This window comes from Astyanax mexicanus, unplaced genomic scaffold (assembly GCF_023375975.1).
Source record: "Astyanax mexicanus isolate ESR-SI-001 unplaced genomic scaffold, AstMex3_surface scaffold_49, whole genome shotgun sequence".
In the NCBI taxonomy this organism is placed as follows: Eukaryota; Metazoa; Chordata; class Actinopteri; order Characiformes; family Acestrorhamphidae; genus Astyanax; species Astyanax mexicanus.
Genome location: NW_026040059.1, coordinates 38,886 through 63,802, shown reverse-complemented (window position 1 = coordinate 63,802; position 24,917 = coordinate 38,886). Strand labels below are relative to the sequence as shown.

The 24,917-nt window shown below is 37.0% G+C and overlaps 1 protein-coding gene across 5 annotated transcripts in view; it reads left to right on the top strand.

Moving 5' to 3' along the window:
* The window catches only part of LOC125797546 (stonustoxin subunit beta-like), a 172,430-nt gene that overhangs the window by 111,746 nt on the left and 35,767 nt on the right, over window positions 1-24,917 (top strand). Inside the window, exons 1-7 of one of the 5 annotated variants that reach the window (XM_049473985.1) lie at window positions 7,819-8,083; window positions 10,940-11,025; window positions 11,638-11,830; window positions 12,569-14,605; window positions 18,733-18,818; window positions 18,965-19,109; window positions 19,776-19,949. In XM_049473985.1, coding sequence (XP_049329942.1) covers window positions 19,030-19,109; window positions 19,776-19,949 — 254 coding nt within the window. In that variant the 5' untranslated portion in view covers window positions 7,819-8,083; window positions 10,940-11,025; window positions 11,638-11,830; ... (1 more) ...; window positions 18,733-18,818; window positions 18,965-19,029. Of the gene's footprint in view, window positions 1-7,818; window positions 8,084-10,939; window positions 11,026-11,637; window positions 11,831-12,568; window positions 14,606-18,732; window positions 18,843-18,964; window positions 19,110-19,775; window positions 19,950-24,917 lie in introns of those variants that run through there. The other 4 variants (XM_049473986.1, XM_049473987.1, XR_007436373.1 and 1 more) reach the window with 4 other exon arrangements.

Genomic DNA, 24,917 nt, shown 5'->3' with positions numbered 1-24,917 from the left:
GGGCTACAGCTGTTTGGGAGAGTGGAGGTGATGTCACTCAAAATTATGATCGTTTTGTAGAGCTATTTCGTTCTGTATTTGATCATCCTCCTGATAGCAGAGAGGGTGGTGAGAAACTATTGACTATGAAACAGGGGTCTCGCACTGCGGCTGAATATGCCTTACAATTTCGCACCATAGCTGCTTCCAGTGGTTGGAATGAGTCTGCATTCACCACAGCCTTTAGACTAGGTCTCACTGAAGACATTAAAAAGGAACTGGCTTGCCGGGACGACAGCTTATCTCTGGACCAAACTATAAGCTTGGCCATTCGCATGGATAATTTGTTGAGAGAGCGGCGAAACCCCATGTTTGTCCACAATGACCACTTTCCGGAACCTATGCAGCTTAGCACCACACGTCTCTCTAATCAGGAGAGGACTAGACGACGTGTTAATGGGTTATGTCTGTACTGTGGAGAGGCTGGACATTTAGTCAAGGATTGTGTGTCCCGTCCAAACTGAGAGTTACCCCGCTCAGCTCTTACTATCCAGCGCGGGGTAAGTGTTCCTCCACACACGCTCTCTTTAAAAGCATTTACGGTTCCTGTAACAGTTCACTGCCAGAATTCTTTTGTTTCCACAGCACTCCTCGACTCCGGAGCGGCGGGAAACTTCATAGATGAAGAATTTGCTCGCCAACTAAAATTACACATATTACCCCTTAACCTTCCACTTCACATCCAGGCCATAGATTCACGACCAGTAGGAAAGGGCACCGTAAGTCACATCACAGAACCCATTAGACTCACGGTTGGAGCTGTTCATCAGGAACTTTTGCTCATGTTAATCACCAGCTCACCTACTCATAAGATCATACTGGGTCTTCCGTGGTTGGAGAAGCACAATCCTGCCATCTCCTGGAATGAACATGAACTTACCTCCTGGTCCTCTGCCTGTCAATCCACCTGTATTAAGCTTACAGCAGCCTCCACCACTATTGAAAGCCCTGTTTCAGCTCACACACCACATATCCCCAAGGAATACAGTGATTTAGAGGAGGTCTTCAGCAAGAAAAAAGCCACCAATCTACCCCCAAACCGTGAGTGTGACTGTGCTTTAGAGCTTAAAACAGGAGTATCCCTACCCAAAGCCAAAGTTTATTCATTGTCACGACCAGAAACTGCTGCCATGGAGGAGTATATTGACGAAGCACTCAAACAGGGCTTCATCAGACCTTCCACTTCCCCGGCCTCTTCTGGTTTCTTTTTTGTAAAGAAAAAAGATGGGGGATTGAGGCCTTGTATAGATTATCGTCAGTTAAATGCAGCATTGGTGAAGTATACATATCCACTCCCTTTGATTCCTGCTGCACTAGAACAGATGCGAGGAGCTAGTATCTTCACTAAATTGGATCTAAGGAGTGCCTACAACCTGATTCGTATAAGAAGAGGTGATGAATGGAAAATCGCCTTCAGCACTACTACTGGGCACTTTGAGTACTTGGTAATGCCTTATGGCCTATCTATCTCTCCTTCTGTTTTCCAAGCCATGGTAAATGCTGTGCTCAGAGACATGCTAGGACGCTTTGTAATAGTTTTTATAGACAACATTTTGGTCTACTCCCGGAACATTGTAGAGCATGTGCAACATGTGAGCGAAGTGCTCAGAAGGCTTCTGCAACATCAACTTTATGTCAAAGCCAAGAAATGTCTTTTTCATCAATCCTCAGTTGCCTTTTTGGGATACATCCTTAGTAAGGAGGGGATTGAGATGGACCCAACCAAGATTGCTGCCGTCCTGTCCTGGCCCACACCACGCACCATCAAGGATTTGCAACGATTTCTAGGATTTGCCAACTTTTATAGGAGGTTAATTCGTGGGTTCAGTGTGCTTGCTGCCCCACTCACCTCAGCCCTGAGAGGTGGAGAGAAGAAGCTGAGATGGAACAAGGACACAGAACAATCATTTCAAAACTTAAAGAACAGGTTCACCTCGGCTCCTATCCTCAAACACCCCAATCCAGAGTTGCAATTTGTGGTTGAAGTGGATGCTTCAGAGGTCGGTGTTGGAGCAGTCCTCTCCCAAAGACAAGGTACACCCCCTAAACTGTATCCTTGTGCCTTCTTTTCTAGGAAGCTGTCGGAGGCAGAGCGAAATTAAGACATTGAAAATCGAGAACTGCTGGCTGTTAAAATGGCACTGGAGGAGTGGCGACACTGGCTGGAGGGAGCCAAACTGCCCTTTGTTGTCTTCACGGACCACAAGAACTTGGAATATATTCGCACGGCCAAAAGACTGAACCCGAGACAAGCCAGGTGGGCACTATTTTTTACCCGGTTTGATTTCCACATCACCTATCGGCCTGGCTCCAAAAACATCAAAGCTGACTCCTTATCCAGGGTTTTCTGTAGCAGTGAGGTTCCACAGCACCCAGAACCGATTGTCCCTGACACAGTTTTTATAGCCCCTATTCACTGGCAGGTAGATGAAGACATTCGCAATGCTTTGAATGAAATTTCAGTACCAGTGTCATGTCCACCTGAGAAACTTTATGTACCTGAGGATTTTCGCCATGACCTGTTGCTGTGGGCTCACACTTCTGTAGGTACCGGTCATCCGGGTATACAACGCACCAATCAACTCCTCCAAGCTAAGTATTGGTGGCCCTCCATGATCAAGGATGTGGAGAGGTATGTCAAGTCCTGTACCATCTGTACCATTTCAAAGACCCCTAAACATGCCCCTGCAGGTAAACTGGTCCCACTGCCCATTCCTTCTCGGCCTTGGTCCCACTTATCACTTGACTTTGTCACAGATTTACCCTCCTCAGAGGGGTTCACTACCATCCTAGTGGTTGTGGATCGATTTTCCAAATCCTGCAGATTTATACCCTTCCCTAAGTTGCCCAGTGCTTTTCAAGTAGCAGAGACTGTGTTTAACCATGTTTTCCATTATTTTGGCATTCCAGAAGACATTGTCTCGGACAGAGGACCACAGTTCACCTCCAGAGTTTGGAGGGCTTTTATGGAGAGACTGGGGGTAACTGTTAGTCTTTCCTCTGGTTGCCATCCCGAATCCAATGGACAAACAGAGCGTCTGAATCAAGAACTGGGTCGCTTCCTTAGAAGCTATTGCCATGACCAACCTATGCATTGGGCCAGGTTCCTCCCATGGGCAGAGTATACCCAAAATTCTCTGAGAAGCACCTCCACTAACCTATCACCCTTTCAGTGCGTGTTGGGTTTTCAGCCGCCATTGTACCCATGGAACCTGGGACAGGAGGAGGCTGGGACAGGAGGTGTGGGAGTCGGCGCATGTCAGACTGGATCAAACACAGGCCCGTCACAAAGGCCAGGCGGATCGTCATCGGAGCGACACTCCTGTGTACCATCCTGGAGAGAGAGTGTGGCTATCCACTCGAGACCTGAACCTGCAACTGCCTTGTCGAAAGTTGAGTCCCCGTTTTGTTGGTCCTTTTAAGATAATTAAGAAAATTAATGATGTTACTTACAAACTGTTGTTACCTAGTTCATACAGAATCTCACCCTCATTTCATGTCTCCCTTCTCAGGCCGGTGATTCCTGGTCCACTGGCGGAGGTGGTCCCAGTGGGGAATCCCCCAGAACCCCTAGATGGCGAAGGGGGGTCTACTTATGCTGTCCACTCCTCGCTGGATTTCCGTCTTCGTGGGGGCCGTCTTCAGTATCTGGTGGACTGGGAGGGGTTCGGCCCGGAGGACAGGTGTTGGGTTCCTGCTGCAGACGTGCTGGACCCTGGCTTGATTGCTGACTTTCATGCCAGGCGCCCGGATCGTCCTGCGCCGCGTCCTCAGGGTCGTCCCCCGGGCCGGCGGCGTCCCGCTGTCAGGGCAGCTCCTGGAGAGGGGGGTACTGTCAGCCCCGAGGTTCCTCCCTTCCAATCACAGCAGCGTGCGACGTCGCCTGAGTTCTGATCACCGGCCCACCCACTCAAGCTGTATGCAATTTCACTTTGTATTTAAGAGACTCACACAGTGCTTCCGTTGCGAAGTCTTAGTTGCCGACACAGCCTAAGTTCTGAGCGTTACTTCTATCTATCTATCTGTCTAGTTTGTTATCGACCTTTGCTTGCCTATTGAGCACGTCATTTGATTTACGCCTGTGATATTCCTGTTTGCCTGATCTATCGACCCTTGCCTGTAACCATTTCTTGCTAACTCTTTGTGGAATAAAGCCTACCTGCAATTGCATCCTGTCTCTATCCTCTTTTAGGGTGACAATAGGAGTGTTTATTGAGTGTTTTTATTATAGACTAATGTCTCCTATTTTAGTGTATAGTAGTGTTTATTGAGGATGTTTATACACTAATATCTGTTATACTAGTGTATAGAATTTTATTTTTTTGTTTCACACTCCAACTTTTCGCTAACTAACATGAATAAATTTCATTTTATACTTCAGTGTTTTGGGACGGCTTTATGCCTTCGTTCTGTCTTTTCCTGCAGATACACCAGCAGTCAGTTGTACACAGTCACTGTCTCTGTACTGAAGCACTGCCAGTAGAACGGGACGCTCTGATAAAACATTAGCTTGAGGTCATCCTGCAATGATCCACACTGAAAAAGAAAATTATGAGATAAATTTACTTTTAAAAAAGTTTTGCAACTTTCTGCATTTGCTTTTTTTTAATTAAATTTCATTTTAGATAAATTTAAGTACCTTCAACTCGGTTTCGAGACTTAAATGTTACACAGAGTAAATAAGTGAACTGAACTTAAGTCAATTCTTTCTTTTAGTAAACTTTACTTAATTTATTTTTACTGAATCAATCCTTTCTTTTAGTAAAGTTTACTTAATTTATTTTTACCGAATCAATCCTTTCTTTTAGTAAACTTTACTTAATTTATTTTTACTGAATCAATCCGTTCTTTTAGTAAACTTTACCTAATTTCTGCATACAATATTAACTAATTACAATTACCTAATTTATACAATATTACTTAAACAATTTATGATACATAAAAAAATGTATAATTCCTGAAATTATAATATATTATGGATGGCATGTAATGCATATAACATGCCATCCATAATATATTATAATTTCATGTGTTGAGACAGTGATACTTGGTCTGTTTACAAATTAAATCTTTGAGTTATCAGGAATTATAATATATTATGTATCATAAATTATTTGAGTAATATTGTAAAAATTAAGTAATTGTAATTAAGTAAAACTGTATGCGGAAATTAAGTAAAGTTTACTAAAAGAAAGGATTGATTCAGAAAAAATTAATTAAGTAAAGTTTACTAAAAGAAAGAATCGTTTCAGTAAAAATAAATGAAGTAAAGTTTACTAAAAGCAAGGATTGATTCAGTAAAAATAAATGAACTAAAGTTTACTAAAAGAAAGGATTGATTCAGAAAAAAATAAATGAAGTAAAGTTTACTAAAAGAAAGGATTGATTCAGTAAAAATAAATGAAGTAAAGTTTACTAAAAGAAAGGATTAAGTCAGAAAAAATTAATTAAGTATGCATTATACAAATGTTCTACACATTAAGTTGTGAATTTAGCTAAGCAGACAAAACAAAAACTATATATTGGGATCATATTATCTGCAATCGAATACAAGGGGCAGTTATCTGCTGGCATTTGTTTATATATTGAGGTGATATTTATTTGACTACTTTCAAATGTTCACATACAGCTCTGGGGAAAAAAATAAGAGAGCACCTTAAAATGATGAGTTTCTTTGATTTTACTGAATTGAAAACCTCTGGAATATAATCAAACATATACACATATACTTTTCCACATGGACATTGGATCATATACATACCATTTTTAGTTTCACATGTAATAAAGCCTTTTATATTAGCCAAACATTTGTGTATTGGATGAGGAAAATGCTTTTCGTTCTTAGTATATTGACAATTCACACAATTACCACACTTAAAATTACCAACTGGATTTTTTCCTGTAAGACTGTTTGATATGTTTTCCTTTGGAAGATGAGCTCTAACTACTCTATTTTTTAAATTTCTAGCCCTCTTATATGTGACAAATTATAGAATCAAACAACAATGTTAATTTAATTCGAACATAAACCTATAAATAGCAAAATCAGAGAAACTGATTCAGAAACTGAAGTGCTCTCTTCATTTTTTTCCAGAGCTGTTTTTTTTTTAAATCTTTTTTCAACTCTGGATCTGTAACACATATATTTAACTATTCAAAACATGTACTGGAGTGAAAGCCCAGGAACACAACTAAAATGTGTATTTTAACCTAAATATTCTGGATTTATTATGAAAAATATATATTTTTAAAGAATATATGGGAGTCACATAACAATGCAAAAAAAATCTCTGATTTAATAATTCAATTTCATGGTAAAGTTTATAGTTAGAGAGTGGAGGACAAGTAACAAATGCTCTAAATAGTTTTTAATATTCTAAATTAATTTTAATTAATTTAGAAGATACTATGCCTAATAACAAAATGTATTTTAAAGTTATTTTGTGTGCACATTTATACATGTATTTTCCTGGAGACAGAAATGGCACCAATTCAGCGGAATAAGCTATTCATGATTTTATTGCCAATGACTGGTCGGTTTGAATGCATTTTTCTGTACTGTATTCTATTCTATAGCTTGGGATGAAGGCCACGCAGTTTCCTGTGAAGGCTTTAGACGTGCCAACACTGCCACCTTGTGGTCAAATTAAGGAACAATTACAAAAGAAACTAAATCCTGCTTTATTCCAGTGTAGAAAAAAAGTATACTTAAATTTAGCTGAAATAAGTCTGTACTTAAGTTGTGTACTTTAGAACAACTATTTTGTGCTTAATTACTATTTGTTTGATACTGAATATACTAGTCATATGTTATTTTTGACACTGTTTAATAGAATTTAAGAATATTTGGGTGAGCTGCCCAGCTGGTCATTAAAATCATATTAAAAGTATAATTTTAACATCTAAATAGTTATGAATGTAGTATCAACACATACAATGTTAATTAGCACAGTTTTGTTAGCAAATTTCATTGAAGTACAGTTGTTGTTTTTTGCAAAAATATAGGCTCCGATTAATTGTTTTATAAAAGTATAGTTTTATTATAACATTTTTTATACAGTTTTATAAAATAATACTAAATATATATTTTTATTTAAGTACATCACCAGTACAAAATTAGCACAGCCAAATAAAGTATACGTTTTTATAGTATACTGAAATACAGATTAAGTAGGTAAAAATGTAAAATATAAGGAGGAAAAGTATACTTTAATTAGTCCGGATACAGTTAGTAATAATAAGTACACTATTGTTATTATTATTATTATTATTATTATTATTATTATTATTATTATTATTGTTGTTATTATATATTACTATAACACTATTGCCATATTAGTATATTGTTATACTATTGTTACATTCATGTTGCATGTCTGTGGATCAAATACGTATCTGATTTAGGACCACATATGAAAGTTATATGTGGAATAAATAAAGTATACTTTTTCTCTGTATACTTACATTTTTACCTATTTAATCTGTATTTCAGTATACTTCCATAAAGTATACTTTCTTGTTGTGCTAATTTTGTATTGGTGATGTACTTAATTAAAACATTGACTTAGTATTTACAACTTGTAAGTCTTTAAAGCTCCACTAGGTAGGATTGAGATTTTGTGCTCGTGGGCTCCCCCTACAGGTTAAGCAGTTTATCAGACTGTGTGTGGATGGCCGGAGAAGCTGCTCGCTCACAGGAAGCTGCAGTTCATCATCCAACCACTAGCTGCACTAGCTGCACTAACCACTAGCTGCAGCAGCACAAGCCCCTGTCTTTACACCAGTCACAGAGCTACAGCCCAGCCACGGGCTACAGGGCTCAGCTTTTCTTAAATTAATCAAAGTAGAAAATAAAGGTTTTAACCCCACTAACTGGATAATACAGCTCTCTACACTTCATCTTTCAGCCCAACCAGATAACAGCAGCAGTTTAGAGCAGCCGTCACGGAGTCACGGAGTCACATTATAAACAGGTCAGTTAGCGCGCTGCTAACCTCATGATGTTTATAACTACGGAGTTCAATGGACACACCACGGCTGCAAGGTAAGACTGTTGAAGGCTACTGAAGACTATTAAAGGCTATTGGAGGTTATTGAAAGGGTTATTGGGGGCAGAAATCAGTACAGGCTGGTTATTTAAGTGATTCATGTCCTCGTCCTTTGCTGCAGTGAAACTGTGACTAGCGTTGTCACAGTGATGTTTGTTAACGTCATTTAAACAGATTTTGTCAGGTAACGTTATTGTCTTATACATATTTACGCATAACTTATATCTTAAAGCGTTTATTTTGGTCAGTAACACTCTTGTTTATTTACTAGCAGCGTAAATTACCAGTGTTTGCTTAGTGGTGAAAGCTTTTTAACTGTATCGCGGAGTTCACTGCGACAGTAGCTTCACCCAAATTTATTTATTTATTTTTTTAATGAGAATCGATTCAGAATCGTTCAATGTTAGATTCGTGATTCGCGACTCTCTCTTTCTCTTTCCGCCTCGTGTTAGGCTAGTTAACATCCACGGCTCTGCCCTCTGTTCTCTGAATGCTACCTACATTTATGTTTGAGTGCTTAGAACTGCTAATAAATGAAAGAAGTGCTTGGGAACTCACCCTGGACTCCTGTGACTTGCTTTGAAAGAAAACCAAGTGAAGTAAAAGTGGGTATCACCCTAGAGCAGTTATGTCTAGCCCAAAGAACTACAAGCTCCACTGGTTCCTGTCCACAGCCGGGAGAAACAACTGCCAGGAGAAAAAAAAAAAAAAGGTGACGCGTGATAGGAGGTGAGCTCCGCGGTACAGTTAAAAAGCTCCGCGCGAGAGTAGGTGAACTCCGCGGTACAGTTAAAAAGTTCCGCGCGAGAGTAGGTGAACTCCGCGGTACAGTTAAAAAGCTCTGCGCGACAGAAGGCGAACTCCGCGGTACAGTTAAAAAGCTCCGCGCGACAGAAGGTGAACTCCGCGGTACAGTTAAAAAGCTCCGCGCGAGAGTAGGTGAACTCCGCGGTACAGTTAAAAAGCTCCGCGCGAGAGTAGGTGAACTCCGCGGTACAGTTAAAAAGCTCCGCGCGAGAGTAGGTGAACTCCGCGGTACAGTTAAAAAGCTCCGCGCGAGAGTAGGTGAACTCCGCGGTACAGTTAAAAAGCTCCGCGCGAGAGTAGGTGAACTCCGCGGTACAGTTAAAAAGCTCCGCGCGAGAGTAGGTGAACTCCGCGGTACAGTTAAAAAGCTCCGCGCGAGAGTAGGTGAACTCCACGGTACAGTTAAAAAGCTCCGCGCGAGAGTAGGTGAACTCCGCGGTACAGTTAAAAAGCTCCGCGCGAGAGTAGGTGAACTCCGCGGTACAGTTAAAAAGCTCCGCGCGAGAGTAGGTGAACTCCGCGGTACAGTTAAAAAGCTCCGCGCGACAGAAGGTGAACTCCGCGGTACAATTAAAAAGCTCCGCGCGAGAGTAGGGGAACTCCGCGGTACAGTTAAAAAGCTCCGCGGTACAGTTAAGAAGCATAATTTTTTGTACATAATTATATCTAACGTTCCACACTTGAGCTTGTGGCTGTGTAACATTGATGAGTGTTTTCCAGTTTTAACATTGTTTTCCTTTTAGAAATGAATTCAGGATTAGTTAACCATGCTAAAAATTAGCCATTCATTATTGTTGCAAAAAGATTTAATACAGTAAGGAACCTAAGTTTATTGTTTTAAATAAATGTTCTATTTTTTTAAATTGTCCTTTCATCTTTTTATCTTATTATTGTGGCACTGTCACTAAATTGTACTTTCACAATGTGAGAGAGAATGAGTGAGAACAAGCATCAGGTATATCTGTCTAATTCTCAAACGGCAAAACATCTGCTATGTTAATCTAGGAGTAAGTCAGTGTAGAAAGCATAAATATAAATCCATATAAATGTCAGAAAAAATATAGCTAGTAACTAATAGTTACTGTGCGCAAGTATATTTTATTTTATAGTTACGGCTGGTAAACTACTGTGTGTAGCTAAATAGCCAACAAAATGGAGCCCTCTGAAGTGAGGAGAAACATTACGTAAGGTGAGCTAAATTTGGTCCAATGCGAAGGACAGTCAGAGGTATGGAGCTAATTCAAGTTAGTTGTTGATAGAAACAACACGTGTGTCGACTTTGCAGAGTGTGTTAAGCGCAGAGTGCTATAAGCTTAAAGGCTATAAAATAAGGCTATATGCTTAAAATAAAAAAAATTGTTTGTTCAGAAAGCATTTTATATTCTTAAACATCGTTAATTATATTTTTAGAAATTATAATAATTATTAATTAATTATAAATAAATTAATTATTAATTTTAAATGATTGTTAGTTTGGTTCAATAAGTGTGCAGGGCATAGCCATTTTTTTGTGTTTTTGGACAGGCTATTTGCTAAATGTTTGTTTGTTAAGAAAGTATTTTATATTCTTAAACCATGTTAAATTATATTAGATTAGAGGAAGGTCATTCCGACATAATTTTTGTGGATCATATTTCACATTGTTGGTGTTTTAATCTTTTGGAAATCTGTTCTTAATACAATCTTCTTCAACATCATTCTGAACAGATTTTGCTCATTTAAACAGACGCCCCCCCCAAAAAAAAAACTCAGTTTTAACACTGTACTTAATAAAAAAAAGTCGGGTTTTAATTGGGTCGTCGGGTGGGGCTCGGGCCAGAACGTGCATATTCATTCCTCATGTTTACAAAAACAGAGGGCAGAAACTCCCCTCAATAAGGCTCCACACTTCTTTAGAGGAGTGTTTCTAACTCTGCTCCTTTATCTTCAATAAATAAAAACATAATAATCGAATTTCCTTGTGGTAAATGACTATTTCAGTAGTTCCACTAGTAATTAATGTATTTATCACACTGTTGATATTATAATATCTAATCTGTTCACAGAGAACAGCATCTCTGGTGTTCAGCTGAAGCTCCTCTACGATGGAGTCTCATCTCTCCACATCTGGAGGAGAACCCCCTGTCCCATAGTGAGTAACTGAACATCAGTCCTGAACACCAGCTCCACTAATGAGTCTCTGATCCTGGAAGATCTCGTGATCATTCAGAATTCTCCTTCACCATCTGAAGAGTCTTTGTGAGATCATGTGCTGCAGAAAGTATTATAATATATGTAATTTAATTATTAATCATGATTCAGATCAGCTTTATTTTCACATCACATGAGTACAGGTTAACAGGTGAGTAAAAAAAGTAGGTGCATGATCCCACTGAGTATATACACAGTTGCAAGAAAATTATGTGAACCCTTTGGGATTACTTGTATTTCTGCATACATTGGCATTTAATGTGTTCTGATCTTCAGCTAAGTCACAACAATAGACAAACACAGTCTGCTTAAACTAATACCACACAAAAATGTACATGTTTGCATGGTTTTATTGAAGACATGTTAATAAAAAAAAGGAGATAAACTTTGCTAATCACTGTCAAACCAGATGTGCGACCATGCTGAATTTATTGCCATTGATAAAAAAATGTTGTAACGTAATATTTATCTGCTTGAGACTGCTTTATTTATGATGACTCTGCAGTTTTCTTATCTGTTTATAAAGCATGTTTTTATTTGATCTCATTTACAGACTGCAGAAACCCACAGCCGAACCTCCAGAACCCAGCTTATGCGTCTATGAAGAGTAACAACTCAGTGATTCAACCTTTCACCTTCAGTAATAAAGGAGAACCTCCAGAACCCAGCTATGTGTCTATGAAGAGTAACAACTCAATTATTCAACCTCTTACCTTCAGTAATAAAGGAGAACCTCCAGCATCCAGGTTTGTGTTTAGGAAGAGTGGCAACTCAGTGTTTGACACATGTCTTGTGATAATTTATACCTAGTTTATTATGACAACCTACACATATCATGCTTCCAAGGAATCGATCTACCATGAAAACTCATAACATGATAACCATAAAAATAAGATTATTCATTTAGCCCTGGTCAGAATGAATAAATTGTCAGGCATACCTTCATCCTGACTCTCTTTTTTTGATTACCTCTTTTTGGATTTGTCCTGTATTATAGTACTTTTATTAATTCATTTTTTTTTATTAAAATTGTAATAATTATATTTCAATCAAAAAACATAAAAGAAAAAAGTATATGGGGGTTAATTAAATTCAAATTGACAGTAAAATTGAGAATGTATAATGATAATAAACATATACATCAGCGTTTACAAAACCTTAACATAGTTAATGGCCTAAGTCCTACTTTTTTTCTTTTGATTAAGATTATATTTCTTAAACTTTAAATTTCTTAGTTTCTGCACCATTTACTTTACGTGCATTTTTTACACCAATAGAACGATTTAGGAGTTTAAGAGAAAATCAGGGAAATGTATGATCCAGTAACAGATGAGAATGACACGTTTTATTGATGTATTCTATGAATTTAAAATATAAATTAATTAATTTGTAAACTTTATAGAGTGTGAGACTGGAACATTAACACGCTCTGAAAACCTTTTCTTCATATATTTGATATTTAGACATTTCATCTTTCTTAACAGTGGGAGGAGTGGTCTTGTCCAGGATCAGTCCAGGTGTGGAGTGTGGGAACAGAACTGCTCTGTCAGAAGACTTTATTTGTCCCTGCTGCAGAAAGAGATCTACAACACTTCCTGTTTTACATCCAGACATAGAGGAGTCTATAAATCAGGATTCCTATCAACTAGTGGATGATGTTCTGCAGAGTGTCTTACAGAAACATAAAACCAGCATGAAGAACAGATACAAGAGCTTATAAGAGGGAATCAAAACACCAGAGAATAGAACCCTCCTGAACAGTATTTACACTCAGCTCTACATCATAGAGGGAGAGAGTGAAGTAGTGAATAAAGAACATGAGGCTCTACAGATGGAGAAAAAATCCAGCAGATACTTACAGGACACTCCAATCAACTGCTCAGATATCTTTAAACCTGTAGAAGATCCTAAAGGAGAACCTGAAAATGAGAACATGGCGGATAGTGGTCTCAGATAGATCAAAAGACAAGAAGATGAAAGACTAAAGAAGATCAGAACTGTTCTGACTAAAGGAATTGCTGGAATTGGGAAAACTGTCTCTGTGCAGAAGTTAATTCTGGACTGGGCTGAAGGAAAAGCCAATCAGGATGTAGATTTCATGTTTGTGTTCCCACTCCGAGAGCTGAACCTGATTAAAGAAGATCAGTACAGTCTTCATACACTTCTGTGTGCTTTCAACCCTGATCTCAAATATCTGGTCCCTAAGATCTACGATACATGCAGAGTTGTGTTCATCCTTGATGGACTGGATGAAAGCAGAATTCCACTGAACTTTGTGGAGTGTGAGAAAGTGTCTGACATAACCATGACATCATCAGTTGATGTGTTGATTACAAACCTTCTTAAAGGAGAGCTGCTGCCCTTTGCTCACATCTGGATCATCTCCCGTCCAGCAGCAGCCAATCAGATTCCTTCTTGATACATCAGCCGTGTGACAGAAATTCAGGGGTTTAATGATCCACAGAAGGAGGAGTACTTCAGGAAGAAGATCAGTGACCAAGACCAAGCCCAGAAAATCATGTCCCACATTAAGACAGCGAGGAGCCTCCGCATCATGTGCCACATTACCATCTTCTGCTGGATCTCAGCCACTGTGCTTCAGCAAATCCTGACACAGAGTGATACAGAAATCCCTAAAACTCTGACTGAAATGTACTGCCACTTCCTGATCACTCAGACCAGCATAAATAATGAGAAGTATGGGGAAAGCTATGATAGGGATCCAGAGAAACTGCTGGAATCCAACAGAACTGTGCTTCTGAAACTGGCTAAACTGGCTTTTAAACAGCTGATGATGTGGAACGTGATGTTCTATGAAGGGGACCTGAGAGAGAGAGCGGTATTGATCTCACAGAGGCCTCAGTGTATTCTGGGATCTGCACTGAGATTTTTAGGGAGGAATGTGTGCTTTATCAGAGGAAGGTCTACAGCTTTGTTCATCTGAGCTTTCAGGAGTTCCAGGCTGCTCTCTATGTGTTTCACTGCTACTTGATCAAGAACAATAAGGCACTGGAAGTTTTTAATCCTTGGTTCATTAGGTGGACTGAAAATGTTCCACTGGATAAGCTCCTGTGTGTAGCAGTGGATAAAGTCTTAAAGAGCCAGAATGGACACCTGGATCTGTTCCTCCGTTTCCTGCTGGGCATCTCACTGGAGTCCGGTCAGAAGATCCTACAGGGGCTCCTGATCCACACAGAGAGCAGCTCAGAGAGCATCAACAGAACAGTGCAGCACATCAAAGAATCAATGGAAAATGAATATCTTCCTAATGACAGATCTGTTAACCTGTCCCTCTGTCTGACTGAAGTAAAAGACCAGCATTTATCCAGAAAGATTCAGGAGTTCCTAAAATCATAGAAACGCTCAGAAAATAAACTGTATATAGCAGAGTGTTCAGCTCTGTGCTACATGCTGCAGATCTCAGAGGAGGTGCTGGATGAGTTAGACCTGAAGAAACACTGCACATCAGAGAACATTTAAATGAAACTGCTTCCAGCTGTGAACAACTGCAGAAAGGCTCTGTGAGTATCTAAATGTATATAATGTGAATGTGTTTATTATTTATGTATCCCTTTCTAATGAATTCTACATTCATGGACTTCCAAGTTGCAACCATTGCTGCTGCTGATGTGCAAATGTACACATAGTGTATGTAGTCTCAGTAGAGAAGCGCTGGCAATAGATTAGGACTCTTAAGAAACAGATATGCTGGAACCTACTGCCACCATGTCTAATGCCAAGCCTGGGATAGAGTAATATAACACTGGGATGACTAAAATGTCAGGAGCTTGTGAAAATCACCCTATTTCTTGTCAACTATTAGAGTAATTAGTTATTATTATATATTTTCTATTTGTTCAAACAAGGTGTGTTATTAAAGTTTACTCATATTAAAGTGATTTTATATAAAATAATTAGCTGTGGCTTTTAAAAACACGACCAAGGTGTTTCATAAAATTAATAAATTATTTACCCTACTTACTTAAAAGTTCTTAATAGTGTAACATGTTGATAAACTGTTTGCATTATCTAGAATTTTTGTAATTAGCTAATGTTTAGATATCTAAAATAACGTTTCATTTTAAAATAATTTTCATTTATAACATTATGGCATATTTATAACCTATGTCTAATTTTTTTTTTTTACCTATGTCTTCCTTCTTCTTGCCTGCTTTTGCTTCAGGGTCAGAATTCCCATTCTAACTATGGCAAGCTGTTCTACTTGCTCAACTGGCATCTGCCAAACTGGATTAAAATAAATACTTATTTTAAAAAATCTACATAAATAAATAAACAATAAATTACCTAAATATGTATAACTATTAACGTTAAACTGCAAACCGAATTCTAAAAAAGTTGTCACTGTGCAGATGTAAATAATATAACTATATTAGAATGCAGAGATTTGCAAATCTCATATCAAAAAAACATTTTCCTTTTTTAATGAAAAAAATTATTCATTTAGATCCTGAAACAGTTTTGATAAATGATGTGGAAAAGCAAAATTCTGAGTTTATTTTAGTTATTTAGTTTATTATTTCAGATGTTTAGGCTTAAGGATGCTCACAATTCCTTTGGCTGTAGCAACAGCACGAGAACAAGAGAAAGCACATTTACATAAAATCTTAAATTAAAGCTTCATCAATCCCAGTGACAGTGCAGAGAATCTACTGCTCTGGCTTTACTGATAATGCCGTAATTATGAGAAAGTATCTTTTTATTATGTCGTTCAAACGACATAATATGTCTTTATTATAAAAACATCTCGTAATTATGAGAAGTTCTTTGTGTGTCTACCACCGCACTACAGCATTTCTCAGACTTAATGCCACACTTAATTGAATTAATAAAATTCTATTTTACACTTGGCTTAATTCACAAGGAAATCTTAGTGTCACTGAGCGGCATTGATGGCATTTTCATAAGCATTTAAACACGGCAAAGGATTTTGAATCTCAGCTTTTAAACAGCCGTAAAAAATAAACCAGACCTCTCTGTAAAAATCCTAAAGTCAGGCAGACTCATACGCCTCTGATTCATAAGCTCACACTGCACTTACATGCTGCGATATAGGAGTTCACACTGCAGGACAAACACAGCCCGTAGCCAGAGCTCTTTCTGTGTATATGCGCTCGGTTCAGCAGAAACAGGGCAGTTTTCTTAAGTCCTGAAACAAAATGACAGATTATGAACTGTAACATTAAAGCATGAGTAAGCAGCAGTAGAGCTTAGATCCAGCCCAAAAAATCCAGCCAGACCTGGCCCGACCGGACCCGCTCCATAAACTGTTTTTGTGAGCCCCAGCCCAGTTTGAACAAAACATTTTTTTTAGTGTGGAACATTAAACCTGAGCTTTTTAAAAACATTTTGTTTGAATGAGCGAAATCTGTTCAGAAGATGTTAATTAACATTGCAACACTAGAACCTGCTATAGACCTGTTGTTTAAAAAAAATTAGTGGTGTCAATCAATTAAAAGGGTGATCTGATTTATCACAACAAAATTCTGTAATTAACTGCATTTGTTTTCCTTTCTTTTAATTATTATAGTGGATATTTAAATGTAAATAAATGAATGAATGTAAGAAATGTAAAATGCAGTTATATGTATATTAGTGTTGTCAATTAAAATAATGGTATACACTTGTATGTTTGAGAGGAGATAAAATCAACATAAGGTGCTGGAATAAAGAATGCATGATAAATTGGACTGTAAAATTGATTGTGAGGATTTATGAATTCGAACTTAATTTGAATATTTAAAAAATATCAGAGATGAGGAGCAGTGCAGTGCAGGAGTGCGGGCGTGTGTGTGTGTATGTGTGTGTGTGTTTGTGTGCTCACTGCAGTTCCAGAGCTGTGTGATTACAACATTCTAACTTGTGCAACTTTTTTTGAAAAACATTTTGATTTGTTACTGCTGTATTGTGTATATCACGCCATAGCTTTATATAAAATAAAAAATAGCAATAACAAACAGAGCCCGACCGACCCGCCTGAGGAAAGTGCTGGGAAAGTGCTGGGAATTCTCATCACCATGGTCACATATATTAAAATATAAAATATATGAAATAACGTAATAAATATCGTCGGATTGAGTGTAGTTTAAACACCAAAGCAATGGTATTAAAATATACTATTATCACTGTTTTTACTAAAATGTTTTATTGTTTGGGCAAAATGCGCTGCACCTTGTCTCTCGCAGCTCGGAACTGAGTTAAAAAATCATTTTTTGAAAAAGTGTTTTATATTCTTAAACATTTTATTATATTAGAGAGTAGTCAGTCATTGTAAATTATGGAATTGTTCTTGGTCTATTTCGGTTTAATGAGTGTACAGTACAAAGCCTGATTTGTTGTTTTTTTGTGTTTTGCTATAGGCTATATATTTCAAAAAAAATTGTTTGTTCAGAAAATGTTTTATATTTTTAGACATTGTTAATTATATTAGAGTAGATGGGAAGGTCAGTTCTTAATAAACATTTTTATTAAATAACAGGTCTATAGCAGTGTTGCAAATGTTAATTAACATCCTTCTGAACGGATAGCGCTCATTCAAAAAGTCTGCCTGGCTTTAGGATTTATACAGAGAGGTCTGGTTTATTTTTTTACGGCTGTTTAAACGCCAAGACTCAAAATCCTTCGCAGTGTTTAAATGCTTATTAAAATGCCATCAATGCCGCTCAGTGACACTAAGATTTCCTTGTGAATTAAGCCAAGTGTAAAATAGAATTTTATTAATTCAATTAACTGTGACATTAAGTCGGAGAAATGCTGTAGTGCTGTGATAGACACACATAAAACTTCTCATAATTACGAGATATTTATTTCATAGTTACGGCATAATGTGTCGTTTTAACGGTTGATTAAAATAAGTACATTTTATTACGTATTTTTATGTTTTTGTCAGGGACAAAATTTTGTAAAGCCCAGTTTAGCCAGAAATAAAGGAACTTAGCACATCTAACAACAAAGCAAACATTTGGAGCACTTGGGGCTTTTATTTTAACTGGAGAGCAAGTTCCCTGACAGAGTCAGAAGGCTGAACTGCTTGGAGAAGGAGGGGATACGTAAATTCTGTCCGTTTTGCATATGAAAGGCCTGAGGAATTACGTTAGCGCCTAGCGCTGCCACACACTATACAACGTTTTTGGTCTGCGTTTTTTCAGCATTACGCATGCTTTATGCGCCGTCAGACCCAGGTGAATTCTGACCTATTTGGCTTGCCATATACACACACATGCGCACACAGACACCCTGCGTTCGTGACGAGTCGCTTGTGTCTCCCCGATTTTGTCCCTTGTGGGCGTGACAAGCTCAACGTTCACGTGTATCATGATCCAGCCTCTGACAAGAAAAAAGGCACAAAAAAGGAACGAAAAAAAAGGTTTAATAAATGTTTCTAGTAAATATGTATTTGTTAACTAAATTAAGATTACTAAAATGATTAATAATAAATATAATTATAAAATTTTATATATATAAGCTATACCATCCAGTAAATTTGATTCCCGCTTGAGAAATATACATGTATACATGAAACGTATGGTATAAACATGAGGAATCCCTTGGCCACTTTAATTTTACAGCTATAACTCTTGAGCTTGCTAGATTCTTGGTTGTTTCTGTGATTTACCTGCCATTCCCGCAGATCGATGTCCACCCCATTCAACAGAATGCACAGCAAAAGGAACCAAAAGTTCAGAGAGCAGAAGCCTGAGGACCTCGGACCGCCTTGTATGTGATTGGTCCAAAGATTGGGTTAGAATGTCGCTTCACTGCATCATAAATCATTTGCATAAAGTTGAGAAAATTTCAACTTCTTGTTGCTTTGCCGCTTTGTCGATTGTCGGCTCTCACTTGTCACCTCTCACATGTCGCAGCGACAAATCGCACCCTGCCATAGGAAATGAATGGTGGCCTGTCGCGTTGTCGCTTTCCAGTGTGAATGAAGGGGCACACGCACGCAGAAACATACAGGACGTATGTGGAGTGGGACATCCCGTCAGACAACAGTAGAATAAAGAGGTGTTTAATATAGTGTGTGTGGGCGTGCGCGTGTGTGTGCTCAGCGGAGACAACGTAGATTATCTTTGGTGGTTTCTGAGCCCCTAAGAAGGACTGATGACGTCCCTGGTAATGAGTAACGAAGTAGGACGTTAAAATGTATCGGAGTAAAAGTATTAAACTCAGGGAAAATATGTAGTGAATTAAAAGTGGAAGTTTCATCAGTTCTTAAATAAATATTTGGTGTATTTTATATATATATTTTTTTTAGTCTTTGTCAGTTTATGGTGGAAAGACTTTAATGTGCTTATTTTATACCTAGTAATTTATAGACTGGTATATCTAAAATGGTCAATTGTAGAGATAGCATGAACAGATTTATTTAGTCTCTTTTTAGTGGTGTGTTAGTGAATGAACCATATTACCAATTAAAGAAACACTAGGTTAATATATATTTTTTTGTTTTTAAAAACATTAATCATGGAGTTGCTGAAAACATTAAATCCATTAAAGGCAGTGGAAATTATCCAGTATCTGTTGATTTACTAAGTAACATTTGTAATGATAAGCCTGCAGACCGCAAAAATATGAACAAGTAATGTAATTTGTCCATAAATCTTATTAGATCATTAATGTGGAGTTTTCTTCCATTGTTTTAACTGTACTATGTTTACTCTTTCTTTGCAGACTAGCTGACTGTAATCTCACAGTGAAACACTGTGAAACTCAATGCTCTGCTCTGAAATCAGAAAACTCCTCCCTGATAGAGCTGGACCTCAGTAACAATGACCTGCAGGATTCAGGAGTGGAGCTGCTCTCTGCTGGACTGAAGAGTTTACACTGTAAACTGCAGAAACCCAGGTGAGTTTCCAATTGGGGGTGTGCCATATGATATCATGCACAATACCATGCTACAAACCTAAATATTTTGTTACTTGCTGTGATTTTTTAGTACCGTTGTGGTACCGTGGCTCAATCTTGAGTTATTGAATTTAAAGCATTATTTGCAATGAATAAAAATTCATATAAAATCAACCATACAGTGAAAGTTGCCTAAAGTCGCACATGTGATGCCAATCTTGAGTAATTTAATTTAAAGCATTATTTAATATAAATAAAAATTCATAAAAAATGTTGTTGTGTAGGTTGCCGAAAGTCGCACACATGATAGCCTAAGACAGTCTCTTTCAAATGATGGCAGAAACGTTGTGGCAGTGTGTGCCAATCGTGAGTTATTGAATTTAACGCATTATTTGCAATAAATAAAAATTCATATAAAATCAACCATACAGTCAAAGTTGCCCAAACTCGCACACATGATAGCCAAGGACAGATTTCAAATGATGCCAGAAACTTTGTGGTACTGTGGCCCAATCTTGAGTTATTTCACAACCCCCCGTGTGAAATGGTTTATTCCGGTCCCCCCCTGCTGTGTGAAATGGTATGTTCCGGTTCCCCCCCTCTTTGTGGTACTGTGGCCCAATCTTGAGTAATTTAATTTTAAGCATTATTTAATATAAATAAATATAAATTCCCCCCCTCTTTGTGGTACTGTGGCCCATCTTGAGTAATTTAATTTTAAGCATTATTTAATATAAATAAAAATTCATAAAAAATCAACCATACAGTGTAGGTTGCCGAAAGTCGCACACATCTCTTTCAAACGATGGCAGAACCGTTGTGGTAGTGTGTGTCAATCTTGAGTAATTTAATTTTAATCATTATTTAATATAAAAAAAAATAATAAAAAATCAAAGATAGCGTGTACATTGCCGAAAGTCACACACGTGATAGCTTAAGACAGTCTCTTTCAAACGATGGCAGAACCGTTGTGGTAGTATGTCCCAATCTTGAGTTATTGAATTTTAAGCATTATTTAATATAAATAAAAATTCATAAAAAATCAACGATAGCGTGTGCGTTGCCGAAAGTCACACACATGATAGCTTAAGACAGCTTCTTTCAAACGATGGCAGAACCGTTGTGGTAGTATGTGCCAATCTTGAGTTATTGAATTTTAAGTGTTATTTAATATAAATAAAAATTCATAAAAAATCAACGGTAACGTGTACGTTGCCAAAAGTCGCACACATGATAGGTTAAGACAGTCTCTTTCAAACGATGGCAGAACCGTTGTGGTAGTATGTGCCAATCTTGATTTATTGAATTTTAAGCATTATTTAATATAAATAAAAATTCATAAAAAATCAACGATAACGTGTACGTTGCCGAAAGTCGCACACATGATAGATTAAGACAGTCTCTTTCAAACGATGGCAGAACCGTTGTGGTAGTATGTGCCAATCTTGAGTTATTGAATTTTAAGCATTATTTAATATAAATAAAATTCATAAAAAATCAACGATAATGTGTACGTTGCCGAAAGTCGCACACCTGATAGCTTAAGACAGCCTCTTTCAAACGATGGCAGAACCGTTGTGGTAGTATGTGCCAATCTTGAGTTATTGAATTTTAAGCATTATTTAATATAAATAAAAATTCATATAAAACCAACGATAATGTGTACGTTGCTGAAAGTCGCACACATGATAGGTTAAGACAGTCTCTTTCAAACGATGGCAGAACCGTTGTGGTAGTATGTGCCAATCTTGACTTATTGAATTTTAAGCATTATTTTATATAAATAAAAATTCATAAAAAATCAACGATAATGTGTACGTTGCCGAAAGTCGCACACATGATAGGTTAAGAAAGTCTCTTTCAAACGATGGCAGAACCGTTGTGGTAGTATGTGCCAATCTTGAGCTATTGAATTTTAAGCATTATTTAATATAAATAAAAATTCATAAAAAATCAACGATAACGTGTACGTTGCCGAAAGTCGCACACATGATAGCTTAAGACAGTCTCTTTCAAACGTTGGCAGAAACGTTGTGGTAGTATGTGCCAATCTTGAGTTATTGAATTTTAAGCATTATTTAATATAAATAAAAATTCATATAAAATCAACGATAATGTGTACGTTGCCGAAAGTCGCACACATGATAGTTTAAGACAGTCTCTTTCAAACGATGGCAGAACTGTTGTGATAGTATGTCCCAATCTTGAGTCATTGAATTTTAAGCATTATTTAATATAAATAAAAATTCATAAAAAATCAACGATAATGTGGACTTTGCCAAAAGTCGCACACGTGATAGCTTAAGACAGTCTCTTTCAAACGATGGCAGAACCGTTGTGGTAGTATGTGCCAATCTTGAGTTATTGAATTTTAAGCATTATTTAATATAAATAAAAATTCATAAAAAATCAACAATAATGTGTACGTTGCCAAAAGTCGCACACATGATAGTTTAAGACAGTCTCTTTCAAACGATGGCAGAACTGTTGTGATAGTATGTCCCAATCTTGAGTTATTGAATTTTAAGCATTATTTAATATAAATAAAAATTCATAAAAAATCAACGATAATGTGTACGTTCCCAAAAGTCGCACACATGATAGCGTAAGACAGTCTCTTTCAAAGGATCGCAGAACTGTTGTGGTAGTATGTCCCAATCTTGAGTTATTGAATTTTAAGCATTATTTTATATAAATAAAAATTCATAAAAAATCAACGATAATGTGTACGTTGCCGAAAGTCGCACACATGATAGGTTAAGTCAGTCTCTTTCAAACGATGGCAGAACCGTTGTGGTAGTATGTGCCAATCTTGAGTTATTGAATTTTAAGCATTATTTAATATAAATAAAAATTCATAAAAAATCAACGATAATGTGTACGTTGCCAAAAGTCGCACACATGATAGCTTAAGACAGTCTCTTTCAAACGATGGCAGAACCGTTGTGTTAGTATGTGCCAATCTTGAGTTATTGAATTTTAAGCATTATTTAAAATAAATAAAAATTCATAAAAAATCAACGATAATGTGTACGTTGCCAAAAGTCGCACACATGATAGTTTAAGACAGTCTCTTTCAAACGATGGCAGAACTGTTGTGATAGTATGTCCCAATCTTGAGTTATTGAATTTTAAGCATTATTTAATATAAATAAAAATTCATAAAAAATCAACGGCAATGTGTACGTTGCCGAAAGTCGCACACATGATAGGTTAAGACAGTCTCTTTCAAAGGATGGCAGAACCGTTGTGGTAGTATGTGCCAATCTTGAGTTATTGAATTTTAAGCATTATTTAATATAAATAAAAATTCATAAAAAATCAACGATAACGTGTACGTTGCCGAAAGTCGCACACATGATAGAATAAGACAGTCTCTTTCAAACGATGGCAGAACCGTTGTGGTAGTATGTGCCAATCTTGAGTTATTGAATTTTAAGCATTATTTAATATAAATAAAAATTCATAAAAAATCAACGATAACGTGTACGTTGCCGAAAGTCGCACACATGATAGAATTAGACAGTCTCTTTCAAACGATGGCAGAACCGTTGTGGTAGTATGTCGCAATCTTGAGTTATTGAATTTTAAGCATTATTTAATATAAATAAAAATTCATAAAAAATCAACGATAACGTGTACGTTGCCGAATGTCGCACACATGATAGAATAAGACAGTCTCTTTCAAACAATGGCAGAACCTTTGTGGTAGTATGTGCCAATCTTGAGTTATTGAATTTTAAGCATTATTTAATATAAATAAAAATTCATAAAAAATCAACGATAACGTGTACGTTGCCGAAAGTCGCACACATAATAGGTTAAGACAGTCTCTTTCAAACAATGGCAGAACCTTTGTGGTAGTATGTGCCAATCTTGAGTTATTGAATTTTAAGCATTATTTAATATAAATAAAAATTCATAAAAAATCAACGATAACGTGTACGTTGCCGAAATTCTCACACATGATAGGTTAAGACAGTCTCTTTCAAACAAAGGCAGAACCGTTGTGGTAGTATGTCCCAATCTTGAGTTATTGAATTTTAAGCATTATTTAGAATAAATAAAAATTCATAAAAAATCAACGATAATGTGTACGTTGCCGAATGTCGCACACATGATAGAATAAGACAGTCTCTTTCAAACAATGGCAGAACCTTTGTGGTAGTATGTGCCAATCTTGAGTTATTGAATTTTAAGCATTATTTAATATAAATAAAAATTCATAAAAAATCAACGATAACGTGTACGTTGCCGAAATTCGCACACATGATAGGTTAAGACAGTCTCTTTCAAACAATGGCAGAACCTTTGTGGTAGTATGTGCCAATCTTGAGTTATTGAATTTTAAGCATTATTTAATATAAATAAAAATTCATAAAAAATCAACGATAAAGTGTACGTTGCCGAAAGTCGCACACATGATAGGTTAAGAAAGTCTCTTTCAAACGATGGCAGAACCGTTGTGGTAGTATGTGCCAATCTTGAGCTATTGAATTTTAAGCATTATTTAATATAAATAAAAATTCATAAAAAATCAACGATAACGTGTACGTTGCCGAAAGTCGCACACATGATAGCTTAAGACAGTCTCTTTCAAACGTTGGCAGAAACGTTGTGGTAGTATGTGCCAATCTTGAGTTATTGAATTTTAAGCATTATTTAATATAAATAAAAATTCATATAAAATCAACGATAATGTGTACGTTGCCGAAAGTCGCACACATGATAGTTTAAGACAGTCTCTTTCAAACGATGGCAGAACTGTTGTGATAGTATGTCCCAATCTTGAGTCATTGAATTTTAAGCATTATTTAATATAAATAAAAATTCATAAAAAATCAACGATAATGTGGACTTTGCCAAAAGTCGCACACATGATAGCTTAAGACAGTCTCTTTCAAACGATGGCAGAACCGTTGTGGTAGTATGTGCCAATCTTGAGTTATTGAATTTTAAGCATTATTT